A 24,775-nucleotide genomic window follows, 5' to 3' on the forward strand; every position below is an offset into this window, starting at 1 on the left:
ATTAGCACAACTAACACCATATATTTACTTCTAAATAACTTTGTCCACCGAAAGAAACTAGGACATCTTGAAGAAATGTTAGATTCCAGGGATAGAGTCTGGAGAACCTTTTTGTGTCAGAAAGTAAGGACATATTCAGAGAATGACAGGGACATGTCAAAGGACAACGATATCCAACATAAACAAAGCATAATCACTCCTTAGTAGAGGACAGTTTTTAAAGTATGGGTATTATTTAATCTCTAAGTACAAGCTCAAAATAAAAATGTAATTATAAATCCTAAAAAAGAAAGCCTGTCTTGTTTTGTAAGAAACTATAACAGAAATTCTTGTAAATATAAAATTAATTGACTTTTTCCCCCCAAATCTGTCTGATTATAGGTAACAGGTTCAAGGATTGGTGTCTTAACACAAAATGCAACTAACATGGGACTGTCAGTTATCATTTCCTTCATATATGGATGGGAGATGACACTCTTGATTCTGAGTATTGCTCCAATACTTGCTCTGACAGGAATGATTGAAGCCACAGCTATGACTGGATTTGCCAATAAGGATAAGCAAGAATTTAAGCATGCTGGGAAGGTAAAATAAAGACTTGTTACCATCATAACATTTTAAGAGGAAAACAATGAGAGTTCCCATTTTTACAGTATGTTAACTTTCTTTCTTAGGAATCTGTAAAGTACATTCATTGAAATGCATACAGACTAGTTTAGGATGGGGTGTAGACATGCTATAGTAGTAGGATTCATGATTTAGAACATAGTCCCTAGAGTCAAATGGGCTGAATTAGAATTTAGATTCTATCACTAACAAATGAATCATATGAGCAAGTTATGTCAACCTTTCTGAACTTCAATTTCTTTCTCTGTAAAGTGGTAATAATAATAATACCATTTTCAGATTTTTGTAAGTAGTACATTTAGCATTATTCTATGTAAGACATTTTAGGATAGTGTCTGGAAGACAGTAAGCACTCAGTGGTGCCAGCCATATTACCATGGGGGAATTTGCTAACATCATGATTCCCCATTCTCTGATTGTTGGGTAATTAAATTTTCTTAAATGACTTTAGTTATTTTATTTTTCAAAATGAGGAGGAAATATAACAGTTACTGAAAATAAGGCAATTTGCTACTATTGATAGTGCCTAAAATAAGGCTTTAGAAACAAGGACCATCTTTATACCGATTAAAATGAACAATAATTTAAATACTGGGAAAATGCTTCATCATATTTAAGCTTCTCAGGATCAATCATTATTTATAAAAATAAATCATTCTATTGGAGATTTAGGGAAACATTAGTATTATAATATCATAACATGTAAGAATTAAAAGAAATATCATTTAATCCAACCACTTACCTAAAGAAGGAATCCCTTGTCTGTCTTTTACCTGTCCTTTCCTTCCAGTGGTAGGCAGTGCATTACTTTCTCAAGCTGCCTACCTTTGAATAGCCTTTGGCTCGTAGGCAGTTTGGGGTTGTTTTGGGGGGTTTTTTGGAGGAGGTTGTTTACTTATTTGTTTTTGGTGGCCTTCTACATTGCTTGGCTTTCATCTCAGTAGAGGTCCAAAGCCTGTTTCTTGTGGCAGCTTTTAGGAAGCCACATCGTTAAATGCCAAGTCTCCTCTTAGTCACCCATCCCCAGGTCTTTAAGCTATTCCTCTCATGATATAGTTTCAAAGACCTTTATCACTTGGGTGAACATCCTCTGATTATAGAAATGATTTTAATACCAGTTATGGTCTATATCACAGTGACTATCACCATTGGCACACTATAAATAGCATGAATATTCATGAATAGGGATGCCAAGCACATGACTCATCAAAATTCGGTTTGTGTGACTCTTGGACCTTTCTACCTTTCTTGACTTAGATGAGGACACTTGGAATCTCTGGGCAGTAGAGACTGAATTATTTAGCATACATTTGCCTCAGAGACAGTGAAAAGTTGTTTGGCCCTCCCTGTGGTGAAAATTATCACAAATTCCAAAATTAATGGGGCCCTAATTGATTGTATTTTACTCATCCTAATTTTTAGGTCATGAGCTTTAATTGTATATGTATCCTTAATTTTTCCTTTTCATATTATTAAAATAACTTCAGACTATACAATCAGTAACTCTAATCAAACAAACAGTCTGTGTCTTCCTCAGCAGCTTTTAATCTATTTACCAAATACCAAATAAAGCACATTGGTCCTTCTTCAGTTGCATATGTAGATTTGGACAAATCATCAAATGTTTTACTTTTCAGACTTAAAGATTTTTTTGTTCATTTTTTTCCTCAAGGTTTTAGCACTTTCACCTATTTTTCTTGCATACTACATAGTATTTTACAAATGGAGGTTTCTTTGAGTTTACTTTGAAATTAATGAGAATTTAGAACAACTCAAAGTCAAAATTGAGAGCAGAATCTGGATGTCCTGCCCACCTCCAGAAATCTGATTCTCTCCTGTAACCCAAGCTATTCTTTAAATAACACTGGGCGTCCATCCAGGTCTTCCTCTGTCCCTCAATCCACTCTGCCATTCTAGAAGCAATGTGAAAGCAGGAAGTTTCTCTTTCAAGTCAACGTGTGTTCTCATGTCCAACAAGCTATTCTAAGCCAAAAGTCTCTTCCATTTTGGATCCCATGTGATTAAAAGAAGGAATCTTCTTTTCAAAAATTATATAAATATGGAAAATCATTAATTATATATGAATTAAATATCTTTTAAGTTCACAAACATCAAAATGAGAAATGGCTGTATCTTATGCAGCATTTAATAGTCATACCCATATTACTTTACTGCAGTGTTTCTGAGTTTTTTGGGGGGTTGCTATTTGCATTTCTGTGCTAGAGTCAGACAATTTCTCAAATAATTACAAGTAAGTAATTATTTGATTCTTTTTACTGTCTTCTTGAATTATCTCATAATTCCTTTGCACAATTGCAAATGACATAATGCTAATGTTTGATCTCTCTGACTATGGAACCAGTTTTAAAAAATTGTTTTTAACATTTATTATTTCTGAGAGAGAGACAGAGACACAGAGACAGAGTGTGAGCAGGGGAGGGGCAAAGAGAGAAGGAGACACAGGCTCCAGGTTCTGAGCTATCAGCACAGAGCTCGATGCATGGCCCAAACCCACGAACTGCGAGATCATGACCTGAGCCAAAGTCGGACGCTTAACCGACGAGGCCACACAGGCACCCCTGGAACCAGTTTAAATAGAAATTCAGTGAAGACCTGAAGGGGACTGAATTTAGATCAGCCGACTAAATCTTTTTAAAAATTGTCCTTGAGCCTATTATCCTAAAATGTTATTTTCCTGTATTGTTTTTGGGAAAGAAAAAAAGAAGCTAAGAAAACTTGTCAGGAAAACTTATTGACTTAATGCTTTATTTAATATGCCCCCAGTATAAGTGACTGGAATTCACAGACAGAGAAGAGAAGTTAACCATTACTAATCTTATTTCTCTATCTTATTGTCCTATTTTATAAGGTAGCAACCGAAGCTGTGGGAAATATTCGGACTATAGTGTCATTAACAAGAGAAAAAGCCTTTGAGCGAACATACGAGGAGATGCTTCAGACACAGCACAGGTGATTGCAGATTCATACTGAGTCCATTCACTAACTATAGTTGTCCCTGTGAAGGCAGCCTTCCTGGATGACTGCAGTGGTTTGCCTGCCAATTCATTTGCTCTGGAATCTTTCCTAATAATGGCATATCAGAATTTCTCATATGACTTCATCAAGAGGAGAACTGAGAACAAGCACAAGTAGAAAATTTTAGGTCCTCCCACATTGCTATGAACTATGCACATTTTTATTATTTTCCTGAAACAAAATTGAGGAAATAACATATTCAAGAAAGAAAATAAGATTGCTCAGCCCTTTATACTGAATCTCTAAAATAGTTCATATTTGAAAATGAATGTATACATAACAAATGTGATCACTCCTTTTAATTTTAAACTAGTCCTCCTTATCACATTTACTTAATGATACTATTTGTATTACTTTATCAGAGAGATAGCTTTGTACTATTTTATTTTACACTCATGCTTGTGATTGATACCACCTTTTAATTTCCACTATTTATTGTGCTAGTGAAAGATTACAATAGAAAATATTTCTAAATGCTTCAAAACCAAATCTCTTCAAGTCTCATTAGCTGTTCATTCACAGACTTGTCCTCTCATTTGAAAGTATACAGAGGCAACTGTTACAATGAGCTATAGAGTGTATAGCTATAGAGAGAATCATTATGTTTTCTGTTTTCTCTATAATAATTATTATTTTAAAAAACTCACTTTCTCTCTCATTCTTAGAAAAATGTATAACATGGCTTAATGATATATAACATGGCCTTAAATGATAATATGGCTAATCTTCTGTATTCATTACTCTACATTTATTTAAATTACCTTGCTATACCTCATGTCCCATTATTTAGTAAATTTTATGCTTTTCAGAAATACTTTGAAGAAAGCACAGATCGTTGGAAGCTGTTATGCATTCAGCCATGCTTTTGTATATTTTGCCTATGCAGTGGGGTTTCGATTTGGAGTCTATTTAATTCAAGCTGGACGAATGACCCCAGAGGGCATGTTCATGTAAGTTGTGCAAATATTTAAACCCTGTAAATGGGTTATGTACTTAAATTAGCCAGAAAGATGCCTAGTTTATAGTACATTCTCATCTAAATCACATGGTGGGAAAGACATGCTGGGAAAATTTTTAAATGTTTTTTGTTACTTAATATTTCTAAGTGCAGTCTACCTGGTAAAATACTGATACTGATACAGTACAGGCAGTCTAAGTTAAACACCCAAATAAATTTCTCCCTACTTCAGTGTACTGAATGTGGGAATGTAGGGGTAAAATATGCCTTCTTGTCATCCATTCCTTTGAGAATTTGTAAGCCTTCATGGAACTCCCAGGATGGAGATGGCATTATCAAATATGATGTAAAGGTTGAGTTCTTTGCTAAGCAAATTGCTCCAGAAGAAATACACATAAATATTTCCCTTTAGAAAAATCACATTTGGAATTAATCATGGCATCCCATTGAGGCTGCCTCTTCCCAAAGCACTTGTTGGAGCTTCCATTTTGGAATTCTGTTCACACAGTTATGAGTTGCTTTACTTTCTAGGAACACCTAACTTCAACCTCTGAAATCAGAAAAATTAATTTTGAATGTTAATTCTGAACTTCTTAAGACTCTGTAAAATAACAGAACATTGCTAAGTTGTATCATAAATGCCACTGCTAGGAGCACCTGGGTGCCTCAGTCAGTAGAGTGTCAACTCTGATTTCGGCGCAGGTCATGATCCCAAGGTCATGGGATCAAGTCCTGCATCGGGCTCCATGCTGAGCAGGGGGCCTGCTGAAGATTCTCTCTCTCTCTCTCTCTCTCTCTCTCTCTCTCTCTCTCTCTTTCTCTCTCTCTCTTCCTCTGCCCCTCTCCCCTGCTTCCATACTCTCTCTCTCTCTCTGTCTCTCTAAAAAGAAAAAATAAAATAAAATTTTAAAAAGCAGCCAGAGTGAAAAAGCTTCCCTGAATACAGACTATTCAGTAGTGATCCAGGAAGGATAAAACCTCAGAAGAGAGCTAAAATATAGCTGTAGTAATAACTACTCTAGATCGACCTTAGCAAAGCTTAAAAACCTACAACTGATAAAGCTGCTCCACAATAAACCTAATGGCTGCCAAAACAAATTCAGTGTTCTTTAAAGAGGGACAGCAGTATGCAAGACACTTACCAATATAATATTTATAACATCCACTATGCAACACAAATTACTATAGACATTCACAGCAAAGGGAAAATGTGATCCATAAATAGAAAAAAAAAACAGTTATAAAAATAGATCTATTAATGACAGAGATGATGAAATTAGGGGGCAATCACATTAAATAAGTTACTATAAAAATGTTCAAGGGGCGCCTGGGTGGCGCAGTCGGTTAAGCGTCCGACTTCAGCCAGGTCACGATCTCGAGGTCCGTGAGTTCGAGCCCCGCGTCGGGCTCTGGGCTGATGGCTCGGAGCCTGGAGCCTGTTTCCGATTCTGTGTCTCCCTCTCTCTCTGCCCCTCCCCCGTTCATGCTCTGTCTCTCTCTGTCCCAAAAATAAATAAACGTTGAAAAAAAAAATTTTTTTTTAAAAATAAAAAAAATAAAAAAATGTTCAAGGATATAAAGGAAAACATAAATATAGTAAGAAAAAAATGGAGAAAAAAAGGAACTACAAAGAAAGGAAAAATAAATGTCACTGCTAAATATTTAGAGCTAGAGAAATCTATACAATATTTGACTCCAAATGTAATGTTATGTTTTTTTACAAGCCTCCCAAAATATACACATCAAAGCAAGGATCAGCCTCTTCAGAACACTGACTTGGGAGATGACACCTGTACAAAACATGCTGCCATTTGGCAAAATATGTTGGGAACTCCTCTTTGGGGTTCACCTCCCAAGACTCAGGCACATTCTTTTGAATTCCTCAGTGATGGCACATATTTGTATTTTGAGAATATATATTCAATATGAGGAGATGACAAAAAATCATTTGAAGCCAAATAATTTCAGAATAAGTTGCAATATTTGGTTTCCATTCATATGATTATGTATGTATTTATCAAATATTAACTGAGTTCCCAGGAAGCTTTTTTGCTTGGCACTCAGAAGAAAATAGTCCACAATTCATCAACCCAGTATTCCTGAATCTTACCTGACTATAAGTCCACTTAGCAGTTTCCTGGAAGCAGATCTCCTGGTAAAATGGAATATCTGTATTTAAAATTTCAATACAAAGTGTATGCTCCTTGTTCTGTGTTTTCCTACACTTTAAAACAGTGTACAGTATTGCCTGTATAAACATATAAACCACAGTATAACATTTAGTATTGGGCTTCATTCTGATTACACAGACTAATTTACTTAGATTAACAAGAAACTAAATGTAGAATCACTTACAGTAATTTATTCAGCTTGCCAGCCTGTTAAATTAGCATTTTTCCCTTGGTTCTAATGTGATACAAGCAATCACAAGCTTAAAAGTTGGTTGTATTCCAGAAGTTTGTTTGCAAGCCAAGTGTTTGAACATATTTTCTTCGTTTTGCTCTGAACTTTCTGCAGCCATCTTTAAATTCACAGGGTCTCATTTCTTCAGGGTTACTGGTCCTTAGTATTAGTAGAGACAAGCCAGTTAAGTATATCCATACTAATGTAGGATGTCTGATGGTTTTACCAATTCTCACAGAAGAAATTTAATATTTGAAAAACATTGTAACCCTAATTAATTTCCAGTGGGTTTACCTGAAGGTAGTATAACAAAGCAGTCAAGGGAGAACTACCTCATCTTTCCATCACCAAACTCACCACTACCATGTGGTCCACCATGCCAGCCATCTCCATGGAAGAAATAACTGTCCCTGCTTATGATGAGTTTCTGCAATCATCTTTTCACACTAGTTTTTCTGTCACTACTATTTTTTGTTTTTGCTTTATAATCATCTGTCTTGAGAAAAAGAAATCTCTCTCATGACCCTAAGTTCCCTTCTACCTACTTCTAGTGACTCTCTGGTCTCCTTTGCAGCAAAACAAATTCCAAAGAGTTGCCTATTTTTGTTCTCTACACCTTCTCATCTCCAATATCTTTTAAATTCATTCCAGTCAAGCCTTGGTTCCCACCATGCCACTAGAAAGATTTATCAAAGTTACCACTGACCCCCATCTCACCCACCCAGACAGTCATCCAGTGGTCATTCTCCCATCTACCTAATTTGACCCCCTCAGCAGCATTTGACACTCTCCTTCCTGAAACATTTTCTTCTCTAGGCTTTTCTCCTTTTTCACTGACCCTTTCTCCTCTGCTCCTTGATTGGCTCCTATTTTTCTGCCAGGCCTCCACATGTTGGCGGGCTTTAGAGCTCTCAGCATTCTTCATCTACACACTCTCATTACTGATGTCATCCAGTCTGGTAGTATCACTTGTATCCTGAGGACTCCCTTCTGTTCATTTCCAGCTCCGTGAACACCACATGCTTATCCAGCTATCTGTTGGACATCCCACTTAGATGTCTAATAATATCTTATTATGTCTAAAACAGAACTCTAGGTTTTTTCTTCTCAAGGGTTCTCTTCCCCAAGATTTCCCTATGTTAAGTAAATAGCACCACCATTGCATTTGCTCAGCCCAAATATTGGGGTCATACTTGTTGCTTCTCTCACTTTTACCTACCACATATGGCAGCAAGTCCTGAGAGCTCTAACTCCAAAATACTCCTCACCATCTCTGCCCATGTCACCCTCATCCTTACCTCCTAACCTTGTGACTGGCTCACTCCAACAACCTGCTCACTAATGTCCCTGTGTTTATTCTTGCTTCCCTGTAATCCATTATTGGCACAGTAGCTAGGCTTATCTTTTAAAACACAAATCTAATTCCATCAATTTATTGAAATATTGTAATGACTCCCATTGAAATTTAAATAAGGCCAAATTCCTTACTTTAACCTGAAAGCCCTACAGATCAGGCCTCTGCCTTCTTGTCTAACCTCAATCACCATTCTTTTTTGTGAACTGTCAGCCCCATACTTGCCTCTTTTTTTTTTCATGAAAATTCAAAAGTATTCTGGTTTAATTTTAAATTCAAATAACTGAGGGCGCCTGGGTGGCGCAGTCGGTTAAGCGTCGGACTTCAGCCCGGTCATGATCTCACGGTCCGTGAGTTCGAGCCCCGCTTCAGGCTCTGGGCTGATGGCTCAGAGCCTGGAGCCTGTTTCCGATTCTGCGTCTCCCTCTCTCTCTGCCCCTCCCCCGTTCATGCTCTGTCTCTCTCTGTCCCAAAAATAAATAAACGTTGAAAAAAAAAATTTAAAAAAAAAAATAAATTCAAATAACTGAACACTAACTATATCACACATCCACAACCATAAATACAGTTAGAAGATGTCCCTGCATTAATTTGCCGAAGTTTTTTTTTTTTAATGTCTTTTTCTCTTTTCAAATTTTTATTTAAATTCTAATTAGTTAACATACAATGCAATATTGGCTTCAGGAGTAGAATTCAGTGATTCATCACTTACATACGACACCCAGCCTTATCATAACAAGTGCCCTCCTTTGGGGCACCTGGGTAGCTCAGTCGGTTAAGCGTCCGACTTCAGCTCAGGTCATGATCTCGCAGTCTGTGAGTTCCAGCCACACATTAGGATCTGTGCTGACGGCTCGGAGTCTGGAGCCTATTTCAGATTCTGTGTCTCCCTCTCTCTGTGACCCTCCCCCATTCATGCTCTGTCTCTGTCTCAAAAATAAATAAACGTTAAAAAAAAAAACCACAAGTGCCCTCCATCCATCTAGCCCATTATCCATCTAGCCCATCCCCCACCTCCCTACTGCGATCAACCCTCAGTTTGTTCTTTAAGAATTCTTAAGAATCTTTAAGATTCTCTTGTGGTTTCTTTCCCTCTCTCTTTTTTCTTTTTTCTCCCCCCCCCATATGTTCATCTGTTTTGTTTCTCAAATTCCACATATGAATGAAATCATATGGTATTTGTCTTTCTCTGATTGACTTATTTTGCTCAGCATAATATACTCCAGCTCCATCCACATCGTTGCAAATGGCACACACTTGCCATTTCTGCCCCTAGAACTCCCATCTCAGTGTCTGTACTTGGTTTTCCCTCTTCCTGCAATGTTCATTCCCCAGGTCTTTGCCAGGCTGACTCTTTGTCACCACCCTGCCCTCTGCTGGTAAGTCCACTCCCTGGAGAGACTTTTGTTAAGTAGTCTCTTTACCCATCCGCCTTATCACTCTATATCCCATCACCATGTTTTATTTAGTGATAGCACTTATCACTACATGAATTGATCTTTTCTGTTGCTGTATTGAGTGCACAGACTGTAAGCTCTGTGGGGGCAGGGCTTAGCCTGTTTTGGTCATTAATATTTCCCTAGAGCCAAAAACAAGAGCTTGGCATGTCGTAGGCATGCAGTAAATATTTATTGAATAAATAAATGAATCAAAAATAAAGAGGGGGTGCCTGGGTGGCTCAGTCAGTTAAGGGTCCAACTTCAGCTCAGGTCATGATCTCGTGGTTCTTGGGTTCGAGCCCTGCGTTGGGCTCCGTGCTGACAGCTCAGAGCCTGGAGCCTGCTTCAGATTCTGTGTCTCCTTTATGCTCTGCCCCTCCCCCACTCATGCTCTGTCTCTCCCTCTCTCAAAAATAAATAAACATTAAAAAAAATAAAAACAAAAAAATAAAGAGGAAAATTTGGATTGGTGCATAATTAGGCAGTCCAGGTTTTCCTGGAAATGTGCTTCCAGAGTCAATACATTACTCCTGTTTTTCACGGATTTTTCTATTTTTCTTCCCTTCTACATTGATATATCTAATACCAGCTGCTTTGGCAGAAGGACTGGGTCTAAGTCAAGGACAACCATTTATATAAAAACAGGATGGTTGTAATTGGGAGTCCACTTCTTTACTGAGATTTGTTTAGGTTAAAAATAAGCAAAGAATTTTCTTAGCTGAAGAATGATGCAGCCTCAAAATCATGTTAAATATAGTCATGCCTGCAATTGACATCATTCCGTTTCATACAATAATCACTGTAACAGCAAATCTTGACTGAGTCCTTACTCAATATTAGTGATTTGTCATATATTAACTGCTTAATCCTCTCAACTACTATGTGCAGTATGATTCCCAGTTTACAGATGGGGAACATTAAGCCTCAAGACAACAGTTAGCTAACATGCCCAAAATCACAATTCAAGATGCCACAGGCTTTACTTAGCAGACATTTTTTATTGTATTGTCATTATGATCATTATTATTACTAATTCTGTAGGAAAAGCTCATAGAATCTCCTATAAACTTTTCTTTTTATTCTTTTTTAGTTTTCCAACATGTGAATACCCAGAGCTGGGTTGTTTCTTAATGTAAATGGAACAAGTAACTTGCTTAATGTTATTTTATGACTCTGAAATAGAGGGGAATCAAAAGGCTCCAATACAAAAACTCCTCCTACTACTAACCTATCACACTTCCTGAATCTCTTTTCATTAAATTCATTAAAAACGGTCATTTCTGGAACCATGGAGACATTTTTAGCTGTCAGAACTTACGTTGGACTATTAATATAAGGGCAGTGGTTAATGAACAGTATCACATTGGTATTCCTCTCTTCCTGAGGAAAGGAAGAAATAGGGAGCTATCTGAGCTAGGGTCACTGGTATCATTTTTCATTTCAGTTTCATTCAACCAGACTACAGGCAAAGTAGGGATACCCATACTTTTATAGTATGGACAAAGGAGAGTATCTGGGAAATATGGATACCGGTCTATGCAAAATGTGAATAGATGAGATTTGCCATCAACACCAAAGTCTCCAGCCTTCGCAAAGACCCATTGTGGCCCCCAACTACCATGAATATGTTACAAGTGTCCTTTAGACACACTGAATTATACCTGGCCTAGTAGACTCTATGCCTTTCAGAATCTAGGGTGACAGACAGCTTTCTATCTAATCAACTAACTGAATGGAAGAAGTTTACAAAGAAAACTTCCTCCTCCTAGAACCTCCTTAAGTGAAAAGAACTTTGTGTGTTCTGTAATCAGTGGTTTCCTAGCTCACCAGTCAAGAAGCTGGTTAAAAATGCAGATACCCGCATCTCCCCTCACAAACTTAACCCAGAGATTTGTCGATTTGATATAGGGCCAGGAAACTACATTTTAGGAAACATCCCAGATTATTCTGAGGCACAGAATTTGAGGACCACACTTTAAGAAATACGAGCATAGGGACTAAATCCCAGGCTGCTCTCCTTACCTGCTTAAAACCATGGGGTTTTCTATTGGCCACTACCAGAAACTTTTCTAGAATTGTATAAAAATTAGCGAAGTCATATTTTAGTTTATTGTTTAAAAAATAAAGATATGTTATTCAGCCAATAAATGTGAATGTATCTTCATGATTTATAGCTACAGGAATGGGTGAGCTGTCTCTGTCAGAAATGACAGTGTGCCCTTTAAAGGAAAATGCATAATTGTTAACAGCAAAATCCTTTTGATGTGCTCATAATATTAGTTTATCAGCAAGGCTACTATAAGCGTTAGCTGTTTCCTCTTAAAAGAAGGCAACATACAATTCTTATGGTAGAAGCTGTCTTCCTCCATCTCGGTTACTGTAAACGTTTCTCTGAGATAAGCATTTTAAAAAGGTGAGAGCATTTTCATTCTGCTGCCTTGTAGCACTGTGTAGGCATTTGGAAAATCTCTTGTTTAGGTTTTCACACACATATGTGTAGTAAAATTCTCCCCTTCTGCCTGTTAACCATGGCAACACTTTCAATTTACTTCACTTTAAATGTGCACATTTTGAGAAATACAAAATAAGTTTATTTTCTCCTGTCTGACTTTCCATTAGCACCTTTAGGTTTGTTTCTAGCTGACTTGCCCTTTGCAATATAGCTCAGAAACTTTTAGTGTCCAGCAGAGGGTTTCTGTAACTTTCCATACCTCCACTTCAGAACTTCCCTCTATCTCTGTTTCCTCCTTCTTTGCTCTACATATTAGCAGGAAGCAGATGGGCATGGTAACTTTAAGTACAGTGATAATAAAAACCACAGCTTTGAAAACTTGCTGAGAAGCAGAGCCAGGTATTTTTTGTGTTGTGGCCTAATCCTCCAAAAGTCCAAATAAAGTTTTTGACAAGTAATCCTTTAAACTTTGAATATTAAATGTGACTATTGGCCAAAAGAGCAACATAGATGGGTTTTCAATGAATATTAGTAGTTAGTTGATATCTTGAAATACTAAGGGATAGAAGGAAGCAAGCCAGGCCTCCACCACCATCTTTACTCAGGTAGACCAAGCAGCCATGGAAGAACTGTGTGTGTCATCATTATAATTGTGTAGGAGAGCAGCCTTAATTAGCCAAAACAAGGAAAACAGGAAAGTCTTCTCTCAGTGTTATTGCCGTGGCAGCCACCCAACTTGTACCAGGCTCCTCCCCAGGGATTATCCAGAAGAGAAGAAGACAAGATAAGGAGAGTAGATAGAGGGATCAACCACTGAAGGTATCTAAAGGAGACAAATCAAGGCAGGTTTGATATCTAGGACCCTCTGAAGATTCTGAAATGGGATACAAGTGGTAACGAGCCCCAATATGCAGGGAGAGACAGTTCGGGCCAGCTTTCCACTGGAACGAACACCAGGGAAGGGAAAGTACAGTGAATAAGGAGGTTCCAGTCCCAGCCCTACAGTTTTATAACTAAGTGATCCTGGACAAATTGTTTAATTTCTCTGAGCAAGAGTCTCCTCATTTGTTAAGAAGTGATAAGAGTCCCTGCCCTATTTATCTCCTAGGTGATGAAGTGGTAACAAGTATATGAAAACATTTTCTAAAACCCAGAGTGCCAAATGAATATAAGTTGTGTATTTTTCTGTCTCCCATGTGTTGAAGAAGGGATTTAGGGTCAGAAGAAAAGGATCTTTGGAGTGTTATATGGATGTTAGGGGAAAAGAGTTATGAGTATGGGTATAATGATAATGGCCACATCTGTGAGGAAAAATACTCTGCTTTCCAGTAAAAAAGAAGAAACTTACTGAGCGAGGACTTTAGAAGTTGTGCTGGTGTGCTAATGTATCTCTATAGAAGTGTGAGAGCTGATTTTCAACAGAAAGTGTCCCATTAACTTTCAATTCTATGAGAGGAATAATAATAATTTAAACATTTGTTGAGCACTTCACTAAGCATCTTATATTATTAATGTATTTAATTCTCACAACAATGCTGTAAGATGTAGCTAGCCCTATTATCTCCTGTTTGCCAATAAGGAAACAGAAGCACAGAGAACATGCCCAAGGTCACAGCTAATAAATAAACAGTAGAGTTTGGATGCATTCCTGCTGGTCTGACTTCAGAGCCCAGGCTCTGAACCTCCTAGTATACTTCCTATTAGAGTAAGTCACCAAAGGTACACAAACTGGGTATGGAAGCAAGATTAAGGGGAAACAGATTAGAGCTAGTAACTATGCAGGGTATTCCTATTTGGATCAGTTGTGTTAAAATTAGGATTAATCATTTCTATACTTTTTTGTGTTATTCCTAGACAAAGGATCTTTGTAAAATTCCAATTTGATTTCAGCAGCCATGATGGGCAAGGGGATTTCCCCATTGTTTGGACATGCTTAAAAGAATCATTATAGTGAGGATGTAGTGTCAATGGCCCCATGAACCCAGGAGAACCCATAAAACTAAGGAAGCAGAAGCCCAGCCCCTGAAAATCCTTCCCAGACCTCTTCCTGCTCAATATTGTTCTCACTCAACCCTAGCCAACCCAGAGAGTTGCAATAAATTGTGCAAAAAGTTATGCAATAAATACATTTTGAGTAGAGATGAACTGCAGGTTAGTTCATTCTAGCTAATTGGGCCATAGTCAGCTAAGGCATGTTCTGTGGCAGACCAGCATTGGCCTATCTTTATACAGAACCCCCCTGGGGAAAAAATATATGAGATGAATGTCCCTGACTCACCCTGATTGATGGTAAGAGTTCCATCACCACAAAATTAGGTTCCTCAGTATAATCCTCATCAACATCAACCCCTATCTGGAGTTATCCTCCCCTCAACACATACACAATTAAGAAAGACAGCATCAGGGCTTTTAGCTGGTACTCTCCCTCCCTTTTCGACTGAAATTTTCCTTCCTCTACTGTGCATCCCTCAGGTCATATATCTTTCACAGATAAAAGTTCTGAATGGAATGCCCTTCTCCCCATCTCAGTAAACTTCCATTTTAAGAGGGATGTAACAAAGACATTGCCCTGTTTATATTTATTCCTAATGCTTAAACTGACTTTTTTGGTGGAAATTTTAGGACGGGTAGATATTTTGCCATGTCTGAAATATTTTCTGTATTGTTCTGAGAAGCCTGTATCTCTTTGGGACTAGAATCCAGGTCTCCTGACTCAATCCAATGATCTTTCCATCTCACCTGCTGACTCTTGCATCAGATTAAGACTTAAGTCTGACTCAGTCAGATTTTTCCTTGCATTAAAAAAACAAAAACAAGGTGCAGCTCTCCCTTGAGCCATCCCACTCTCACAGAGCGTATTTTCACTTTAATAAATTTTCCTGCTTCTACCACGCATCCACTGTGTCTGGTCCGACCTTGAATTCTTTCTTGCAATGAGACCCAGAACTGCCAGGAACATCCTTGGAACAGGCTGGGTGGAGGCCTCAGGGCCCAGGTCTCCCCACTTCACCCTGTAACACCTTTTTGGTGAGCCAGCCAGGAGGAGGTCAGGGCGTGTTGAGCAACCCTCTTCATTGGAGTCAACTCTCTCCCTGAAGACAATGGAAAATTTCACCTCATCCCCAAAGACACCCCTCAGGGATGTATTTTGAGACAGTGGGATCAGCTCCCATTAGAAAGTCTAAATGTGGGGGAGGGGACACCTGGGTGGTTGAGTCGGTTAAATGTCAGATTCTTGTTGATTTCAGATCATGTCGTGATTTCACAGTTCATAGGAGTGGCCTCTGAGTCGGGCTCCACGCTGATGGTGCGGAGCCTGCTTAGGATTCTCTCTCTCCCTATCGCTCTCTGCCCCTCCCCCCCTCACACACACAGGCATTTTCTCTCTCTCTCTCTCTCTCAAAATTAAAAAAACAAAAAACAAAAAACAAAAACAAAAACTCTGATGGGTTACCTAAACTCAGTAATCACTTCTGATATTTAGTGAGTATTTTGAATGGCATTTTGAGCTTTAAACAATTTCTGTAAACATTAGTACTAAAAATGCCTTGACATCACAGAACAATAAGCATCCAAGTAAACTGATTGTTTTTATATTTTATACTGTGCTTGACCTTTCAAAGGCAACAAGATTCAGGATCTGAGGTCTAGGTCACTGAAGAAAGTTCATCAACATCCACCAGAGAAATTCACAAGGAGATCAGAACATGTTTACCTTGCTATGATCCAGCATAGCAAATAAGCAAGTGGGTTCCGTGATGTCCTTTTACTTACCAGTGAAGGGAGAGGGGTAGGGGGATGGGCAAAAGAAGTGGAAGGTGATTATGAGCTACACCCTTCTAGTTATAATATAAATGAGTCACAGAGATGTAAAGTACAGCATAAGGAATAAAGTCAATAACATAATAACTTTATATGGTGACAGATAACATACTGATCATTTTATAATGTATATAAATGTTGAATCACTATGCTGTACACCTAACTAATGTAACATATAATAATATGTTAACTACCCTTCAATAATAAATAAATAAATAAATAAATAAATAAATAAATAAATAAAGCAAGCCACTAGAACTTGTCCAGTCTTAGCTGAATTATACCTTTAGTTCTGCTATGGAGATACGTTATTTTTTATTCTAGTAAAATGTTTTCATGGCTAAAATGAACATAGAAAAATATTTAACCACGGCCACATGATATGCCACATATCTGTGAATATTCTGTATGCTTCCAGACATCATTTTCATACTTGCTATTTTATAATTAAAACAGATCATAATCTGTATAGCTACCTAAAAGATCAAAGCTCTTCATCCAGATTTGCTAAGGTATATTTTAGTCCTATTTTGTTTTGAGGACCTTAAAAAGTGCAGTCTCCATTCTTTGCTCTCTTTAAACCATGTAGTACTTCAGGCAGATAACCAATCATCTGACATCAATTATCTGTTCTAACTACATTATATGCAAAAAAAGAAAAAAAAAGGGAAAAAAAACATTCATATCTACTATGTAAATTCAGATCTCATTACTGCAGACTCATTCTTCCCATTGTCAGTTGAATTCTCTGTCAAATCTCCAAGCAAGTAAGCCTTGTATCAAAGTGGCTAGAAAGTTTTATATTTACTTGTTAGGGCCTTTGATCTTGGTCTCTAATAGGAAGAGAAAATTTTAAGATTACCTGAGCTCCAAAGGTTATTTTGATGTACAACGCTACAGATGATCACTGTCTGGTAGAAAATTATAAAAGACATATCATGGTTGGGGCTCTAGCATTAGTGGTATTGTCTGGACCAAAAGGTTATATTCCTGTGCCTGATTTTTCCTTTATTTTTTAGAGTCCTATTGTTTGAAAATGGACCTAAGATTCAAATGTTTTATCTTTTGACAGAGTTTTTACTGCAATTGCATATGGAGCTATGGCCATTGGAGAAACACTTGTTTTGGTACCTGAATATTCAAGAGCCAAATCTGGGGCTGCACATCTGTTTGCTTTGTTGGAAAAGAAACCAACTATAGACAGCTATAGTCAAGAAGGGAAAACACCCGTAAGCACAACTATGATTTTAAATGTCTACATTATTAATTATCTGTATGCATGATCTCTAGAGACTTAAATGAAGGCATTATGTGATAACTTTTCAAAAGATAGTGCTATAAAGAATTAAAAACTTGTATAAAGTAACTGTTATGGCTACAAAGGGAAAAAGGGGGTTTTGTCTTAAGCAAATTTTTACCTCTGCTACTGAAACCTCTACATATTTTATATTGAAAAATACATACTTCTAGTTTATTTGCTTGATGCCTTGAGAATGTTCTTGAACAAAGAATTAACATATATTTAATTTTATTTAGACAACGGAAGCTTTAGTCTTGGATGAAGATTTGCAGTAGAGTTAATTCGTTTTTTTCTCTGATAATATATACAAAGTGAACAATGCCTCCTGGTTCAGACCCCATATTTTATAGTTTACATATGCAAACAGAAGAGGGAAATAAAGGAAGTATATTTATTAAATTCATATATACACAGACACACATATTTAGCCACAAACTTTAAAAGACCATGAATATTAAAAGAGAAATAATAGTGAGATTATATAATTTCAAAACAAGCCTCTTAATAGTATCTTATATATTAAATATATATCATATATTTATATAATCCAACTTTAAGATTTTTCTAGACATTTTAATTTTTTTAACATTTATTTTTGAGAGAGAGAGGGAGCGAGCACGAGTAGGGGAGGGGCAGAGAGAGAGGGGGACACAGAATCTGAAGCAGGCTCCAGGCTTCGAGCTGTCAGCACTGAGTCCGACGCGGGGCTCGAACCCACAGTGAGATCCTGACCTGAGCTGAAGTTGGATGCTTAACTGACTGAGCCACCCACACACCCCCTGGACATTTTAAATTTAAAAGTAAGAATAACCATTAGGTATATACTTAAAAGAAATTTTTCATTTAAAAATATTTCCCACTCGAATTTTAACAGTCAATTTTACGTATGATAGCTTAAAATAGTACATTACTACTAAAGCTACATAATTATTAAAAGGGATGCCAATGCCAGTCATTAGTTAAAGAAATAAAAAGATCTTGAAATTCTCAAAATAGAATGCTCAACGATGCATCACAGTCAAAATAAGATTTCATACTTGTCTTTTGGAAAGTAAAGGTTGTAGAAAACTTCTTTTTAATTTTAGGATTTAGATGGATAATAACATTGTTACTCATTTCTTTCAGAACCTTACAGTAGAGGATTTGAGTATCTATTCCTAGAACTACATTACATGGCATGGAATATGGAAACGTTTCTAATAAAGACTGTAAAATTAATTTACTTAATCTTCATTTTATTTAATATACAGATACTTCTAAATTTCACTCACTGTGCTTTTAAAAATTAAAGCCTACTAAAACAAAACTGGCAAATGTCAGAAATTATTGAAGCTGGGAGACAGTTCATTACATTATTCTCTCTACTTTTTCAGTTGTTTGAAATTTTCCATAATAAAGTGTTTAAAATAGTAAGAATAAATTTTAAAATGTATTAAAGTATAGAAGTGTAGAATATCTCTATGCCTTTCCCAAAGGCACAGAACATACACAAAATAATACACTCTTCATTATTCTCAATTTCTGGGTTTATTTTGTCAAACATTATTACATATATAATATTCATTTTGGGGCAAAACAGAAAGCACTGAATAAGCTAAAAATAAGCTATTACTACTACTGCACTTAACTTTTTGGCATATCGCCTAACAGTTCTTTGACAATAGAATATCATTTTCAAACATTTTTTGATGCCCCTGTCCTCCACCTACCTCTCCCTTCTACCTGTATGCTGCACTCAGAATATGCTGAGCATGACTATTAAACCTATTTAAAATGTAATTGATTGAGGGCAAACATAAAGTTCAAAAAGAACCTAGATTCTATGAACCAAATATATAAAGGGAAAGTTAATCATTTAGTGATAGTTCTGGAAAGTCTTTTATAAACATCCCTGGTATATAGAAGTATTGGTTTACAAATTATCAACCCCTAAAATATCAAAGCATACAGAGAAAAATAAATAAGCTTTTAGGCATCACTGTCAAATAATAACCAGTCAAAAACAAAAACCCAATTCAAAGTATAATGTATATTAACTGTAAAACATGGTCCAACTTACAAAAATAACATTTGTACATATAGTTTATGAGGATGCCAGCTATTATGAATTAAGTGATAAAGGTCTGTAAAACACAAACTAAATTTATGTATATATAAATATATAAATATATTCATATATATAAATATATGTGTATATATATACATACATATGTATGTATATATATATACACATATATTTATACACACATATATATGTATGTATATATGTATATATTACATATACATATGTAATTATTTTGTCAAACAGTGAATCTGCAGATTAGACTATGTCTAGGTAGTGAAGCCAGAGGAAACCAGTGCTTTTTAGGAAGCTGGTGAAGTCCGGTAATGAAGACAAGAAGTACAGATATAAAGATCCATACAAAAGTGAAAGAAACAATCATGCAGTCAGTAGCTCTTCAATAGGAATACCATTTAAAATAAAATGATGTGGAAACATGCATAATTTTCAGAAAACACTCGGCCAGTGTGCTATAATGTGTTACAATCTTTTTAAGTCATCATTCTAAACCCTGCTAACTTTCTTTTCCAGGATACATGTGAAGGGAATATAGAGTTTCGAGAGGTCTCTTTTTCCTATCCATGTCGCCAGGATGTTCTCATCCTTTGTGGCTTATCCCTAAGTATTGAGAAAGGAAAGACAGTAGCATTTGTTGGAAGCAGTGGCTGTGGAAAAAGCACTTCTGTCCACCTTCTGCAGAGATTTTATGACCCTATGAAAGGACAAGTGGTAAGACTGATTTTAAATACAGCTTATCTCGTTTTTGGTGGTGCTATTCTTAAACATTCCCTTGGGCTTAATCATCCTTACTGGTTTGAATAGGGCAAACAGGGCAGTAGTTTAAAAAAAAAAAATCTCTCCCTTAACTAATCAGACAAGCAAGCCAGTAACAAAAATGATGGATAAGACTTTGAGGCTAAATAGAAAATATAAAGACTCAAAGATTCTTCTGTCGTGATAGTGGCAGAAATTTTGATCTTAAACTGAAGATGATACAAATGGAAAGATATTCCACGCTCATGGATTGGAAGAACACATATTGTTAAACTACCCAGAACAATATACAAATTTTTTTTCATTTTTTTTTAATGTTTATTTTATTTTTTGGGAGATGGTAAGACAGAGTGCAAGCAGGGGAGAGGCAGAGAGAGAAGGAGATACAAAATGTGAAGCAGGCTCCAGGCTCCAAGCTGTCAGCACAGAGCCCAACATGGGGCTCGAACCCACAAAGCATGGAACCATGACCTGGGCCAAAGTTGGATGCTTAACCAGTTGAGCCACCCAGGAACTCCACAATCTACAGATTTAGTGCAGTCCCTATCAAAATACCAACAGCATTTTTCACAGAACTAGAACAAACAATTCTAAAATTTTTATGGAACCACAAAAGACCCTGAATAGCCAAAACAATCTTGAAAAAGAAAAGCAAAGCTGGAGACATCACAATTCCAGACTTCAAGTTATATTACAAAGCTGTAGTGATCAAAACAGTATGGTACTGGCACAAAAACAGACACATTGCCCAATGGAACACAATACAGAGTACAGAAATAAAGCCACACTTATACAGTCAATTTTTGATGAAGGAGGCAAGAATATATAATAGGGGAAAGACAGTCTCTTCAATTACTAGTGCTAGGAAAACTGGACAGTTACATGTAAAAGGATGAAATTGGACTACTTTCTAACATCATACACAAAACAACTTAAAATAGATTAAAGACATACACATGAGACCTGAAACCTAGCAGTCCTAGAAGAGAACACAGGCAGTAATTTCTCTGACATTGGCTATAGCAACATTTTTCTAAGTAGGTCTCCTAAGGTAAAGGAAACAAAAGCAAAAATAAGCTATTGGGACTATATCAAAATAAGCTTTTTCATAGTGAAGGAAAACATCAACAAAACAAAAGAAATCTACTAAATGAGAGAAGATACTTTCAAATGATATATCTGATAAAGGGTTAATATCCAAAATGTAGAAAGAAACTCTACAATTCAACACCAAAAAAAAAAAAAAATCAATTTAAAAATGGGCAGAGGACCTACAGAGATATTTTCCCAAAGAAGACATACAGATGGCCAGCAGACACATGGACAGATGCTCAGCATCACTAATCATTAGGGAAATGCAAATCAAAACCATAATGAGATATTACCTTATACCTGTCAGAATGACCTGAATCAAAAAGACAAGAATTAGGGGTGCCTGGGTGGTTCAGTCAGCTGAGCGTCCGACTTCAGCTCAGGTCATGATTTCATGGTTCATGAATTCAGGTCCTGCGTTGGGCTCTCTTCTGTCAGTGCAGGGCCCACTTTGGATCCTCTGTCCCTGTCCCCCTCATGCTCTCTCCTGCTCATGCCCTCTCTCTCTCTCTCTCTCTCTCTCTCTCTCTCTCTCTCTCTCTCTCTCAAAAATAAATATTTTTAAAAAGATAAGAAATAACAAATGTTGGCAAGGATGTGGAGAAAAATGAACCCTCATGACCTATTGGTAGGGATTTAAATTGATATAGCAGCTGTGGAAAACGGTAGGGAGGTTCCTCAAAAAATTATATATACAAATACCATATGGTCCAATAATTCCATTACTGAAATTTACCCAAAGAAAATGAAAACACTGATTCAAAAAATATATGCACCCCTATGTTTATTGCTGCATTATTTACAGCATCAAGATATGGAAGCAACCCAAGTGTCTACTGGTAGACAAATGTATAAGGAATATATATGTGATATATATATATATATATATATATATATATATATAATGGAATATATGTATATGGAAGATATATATATGTGATGGAATATTACTGAACCATAAAAAAGGATGAGGTCTTGCCATTTGTGACAACATGGATGGACCTAAAAGATAATATGCTAAATGAAATAAGTCAGACTGTAAAAGATAAATACATATGTGGAATATGTGGAATCTAAAAAACAAAACAAATGAATAAACAAAATAAAGCAGAATTAGACTTATAAATACAGAGGAATAAACTGGTGGTAGCCAGAGGGAAAGGGAGGATGGGAAGAATGGATAAAGGGGGGAGTGGGAGATGCTTCCAGTTGTAGAATGAGTAAGTCATAAGAATAAGGGGCCAGCATAGGGAATATGGCCAGAAATACTGCTGTAGCCTTGAATGGTGACAGATGGTAGTAACACTTGTGGTGAGCATAGCATAATGTATGAGAAGTTAAATCACTATGCTGTACACCTGAAACTAATACTCAAAAAAATTTTTAAAAGGTCTATTTGGCTCAGGTCACAATCTCATTGTTTGTGCGTTTCTGCCCCGTGTCTGCGCTAACAGTGCAAAGCCTGCTTGGGATTCTTTCTCTCTCCCTCTCTCTCTGCCCCTCCCCATCCCTCCCTCCCTCTCTTTCTCTTTCTCTTTCTCTCTCTCTCTCTCTCTCTCTCTCTCTCTCTCTCTCTCTCTCTCAAAATAAATAAATAAACATTAAAAGTTAAAATTAAAAAATTAAAAGTTTACAAATTAGAAATTTTTAAAAAAGAAAACAGGAATTTTGATCTTACAAGGCATAGAATTCTTTTAGAATACAGATGTTGGAGGAGGGGTCTAATATCCATACCTGGGCTCTTTTTATACCATTCTGGTTTAAAACAGAGATAAGTTTCCTCTGCCAGCTGATTCAGGCTTCCTGCTATTCCCACCGGCCTTTTCTACCGCCCACCTCTCAAAACTTTATGCGTGGTTAGGGCTTATCTGAATCATTCCATTAAGTCCTGCATCCTGTTTTCAAAAAAATGCAACCTCTTCATCCTTAGCATTCCAGTGACTTATTCTCACTAGCGCCTTTCTTACTGTCCATATTTTCAGGTTTTCAATTATCCTTTCCCAGCAACACAACAACCACCACATCCACCCCCATCCCCTGCCACACACACACACACACACACACACACACACACACACACACACAGACTTCCTGTTCTGCCTCCTCTTCTAATCCCCAAAAGTCAAAGAATGTCATATTAGTCCTCATTCTCCTCCAATTTACAGGGTTGGGTTTTTTTCCCATCACAGATTCTTAATGACTATTTGCAAAATAAAATGGTCCAGAATGGCTCCCTATTACCAGTGATAACAATGAGTTAACAGTGAGTCCCACAATAGGTAACAGTCATCTATTTGCACATAGCATAGCACACCCTCTCCTTTAAACCCTCCAATGATTTCCTCCTGCAGTTTGTATAAAATGGAGTCCATCCCATGATCTGGCCCCTCCCTCTCTCACTAAACTCCCCTATCACTCCCCACCTCATTGTATACTATGTGTCAGTCTCACTGGCTTCTTAGTGTTCTTTAAACTCACTTAGTGGGGCACCTGGGTGGCTCAGTTGGCTGAGCATCCAACTTCGGCTCAGGCCATGATCTCACAGCTTGTGGGTTTGAGCCCTGCATTGGGCTCTGTGCTGACGACTTAGAGCCTGGAGCCTGCTTCAGATTCTGTGTCCCCCTCTCTCTCTGCCCTTCCTGAACTCACGCTCTGTCTCTCTCTGTCTCAAAAATAAATAAACATTAAAAAAAATTAAACTCACTTATGGCCTTTGTTCTCGCTGTTCCCCTGCTTGGAATTTTCTTGCTTTAACCTCTTTGTGGACTCCTTCTTATCACTCATGTCTCAATCTAAATGCTACTTCCCTAGGTAAGCCTTCTTAGATTACTCTGTAGAAAATAATGCATCCACCCACCTGCTTCCCACACTCTCCCCACATCCTCAGTCAGTCCCTATCCCATTATTCAGTTTTCGTGACACTTTCTTTTTCTGAGTTGATTATTTGTTAGTATGTTTATTGTCTGTCTGTCTCCACTAGAATGTAAGCTGCAGGAGGGCAAGAGCTTTGTCTTGCTTACTACTATTTCCCTGGCACTTGAAGAGTCCACATCAGCTAGTAGATACGCTTATCAAATGTCGGTTGAATGTTATTATATGTTCATGTGAATAAGTACGGCTATGTACAAAATGACATACACCTATATGCAGACTACTGTATAGGTCCCTACCTTCTCTCTCTGGGCTTTAATAAAGTGGGGTCCTATTACAGTGGAGGTTGCTCATTTTCCATCAGACTTCAGCACAGAGCACCAGCCTTGACTCTAGACTCCAGGCAAGTCTCTAGAATATGCGGCCATTCACAGCAATGTCAAATAAGTTTAGGAGCTGGCATTTTAGGCAGTTACACTATGCTTCTATACAGCATATGATTTATGATCCATCCTTGGGTAGCATTTTACTGTGAAATACCTTGAATTCCTATTTTTCTTGTTACAATTTGTACATGTCTGAATA

General features: G+C 37.2%; 1 protein-coding gene across 6 annotated transcripts in view; it reads left to right on the plus strand.

The window, feature by feature from the left end:
* ABCB5 (ATP binding cassette subfamily B member 5) overlaps nucleotides 1-24,775 on the plus strand; it is a 138,447-nt gene that overhangs the window by 104,420 nt on the left and 9,252 nt on the right. For 4 of the 6 annotated variants that reach the window (XM_045052460.1, XM_023250426.2, XM_045052462.1 and 1 more), the window contains 5 exons: nucleotides 382-585; nucleotides 3,497-3,597; nucleotides 4,473-4,613; nucleotides 17,164-17,320; nucleotides 19,985-20,182. In XM_045052460.1, coding sequence (XP_044908395.1) covers nucleotides 382-585; nucleotides 3,497-3,597; nucleotides 4,473-4,613; nucleotides 17,164-17,320; nucleotides 19,985-20,182 — 801 coding nt within the window. Of the gene's footprint in view, nucleotides 1-381; nucleotides 586-3,496; nucleotides 3,598-4,472; nucleotides 4,614-17,163; nucleotides 17,321-19,984; nucleotides 20,183-24,775 lie in introns of those variants that run through there. The other 2 variants (XR_006594262.1, XR_006594263.1) reach the window with 2 other exon arrangements.

The sequence above is a fragment of the Felis catus genome, chromosome A2 (assembly GCF_018350175.1).
Source record: "Felis catus isolate Fca126 chromosome A2, F.catus_Fca126_mat1.0, whole genome shotgun sequence".
Taxonomy (NCBI): Eukaryota; Metazoa; Chordata; class Mammalia; order Carnivora; family Felidae; genus Felis; species Felis catus.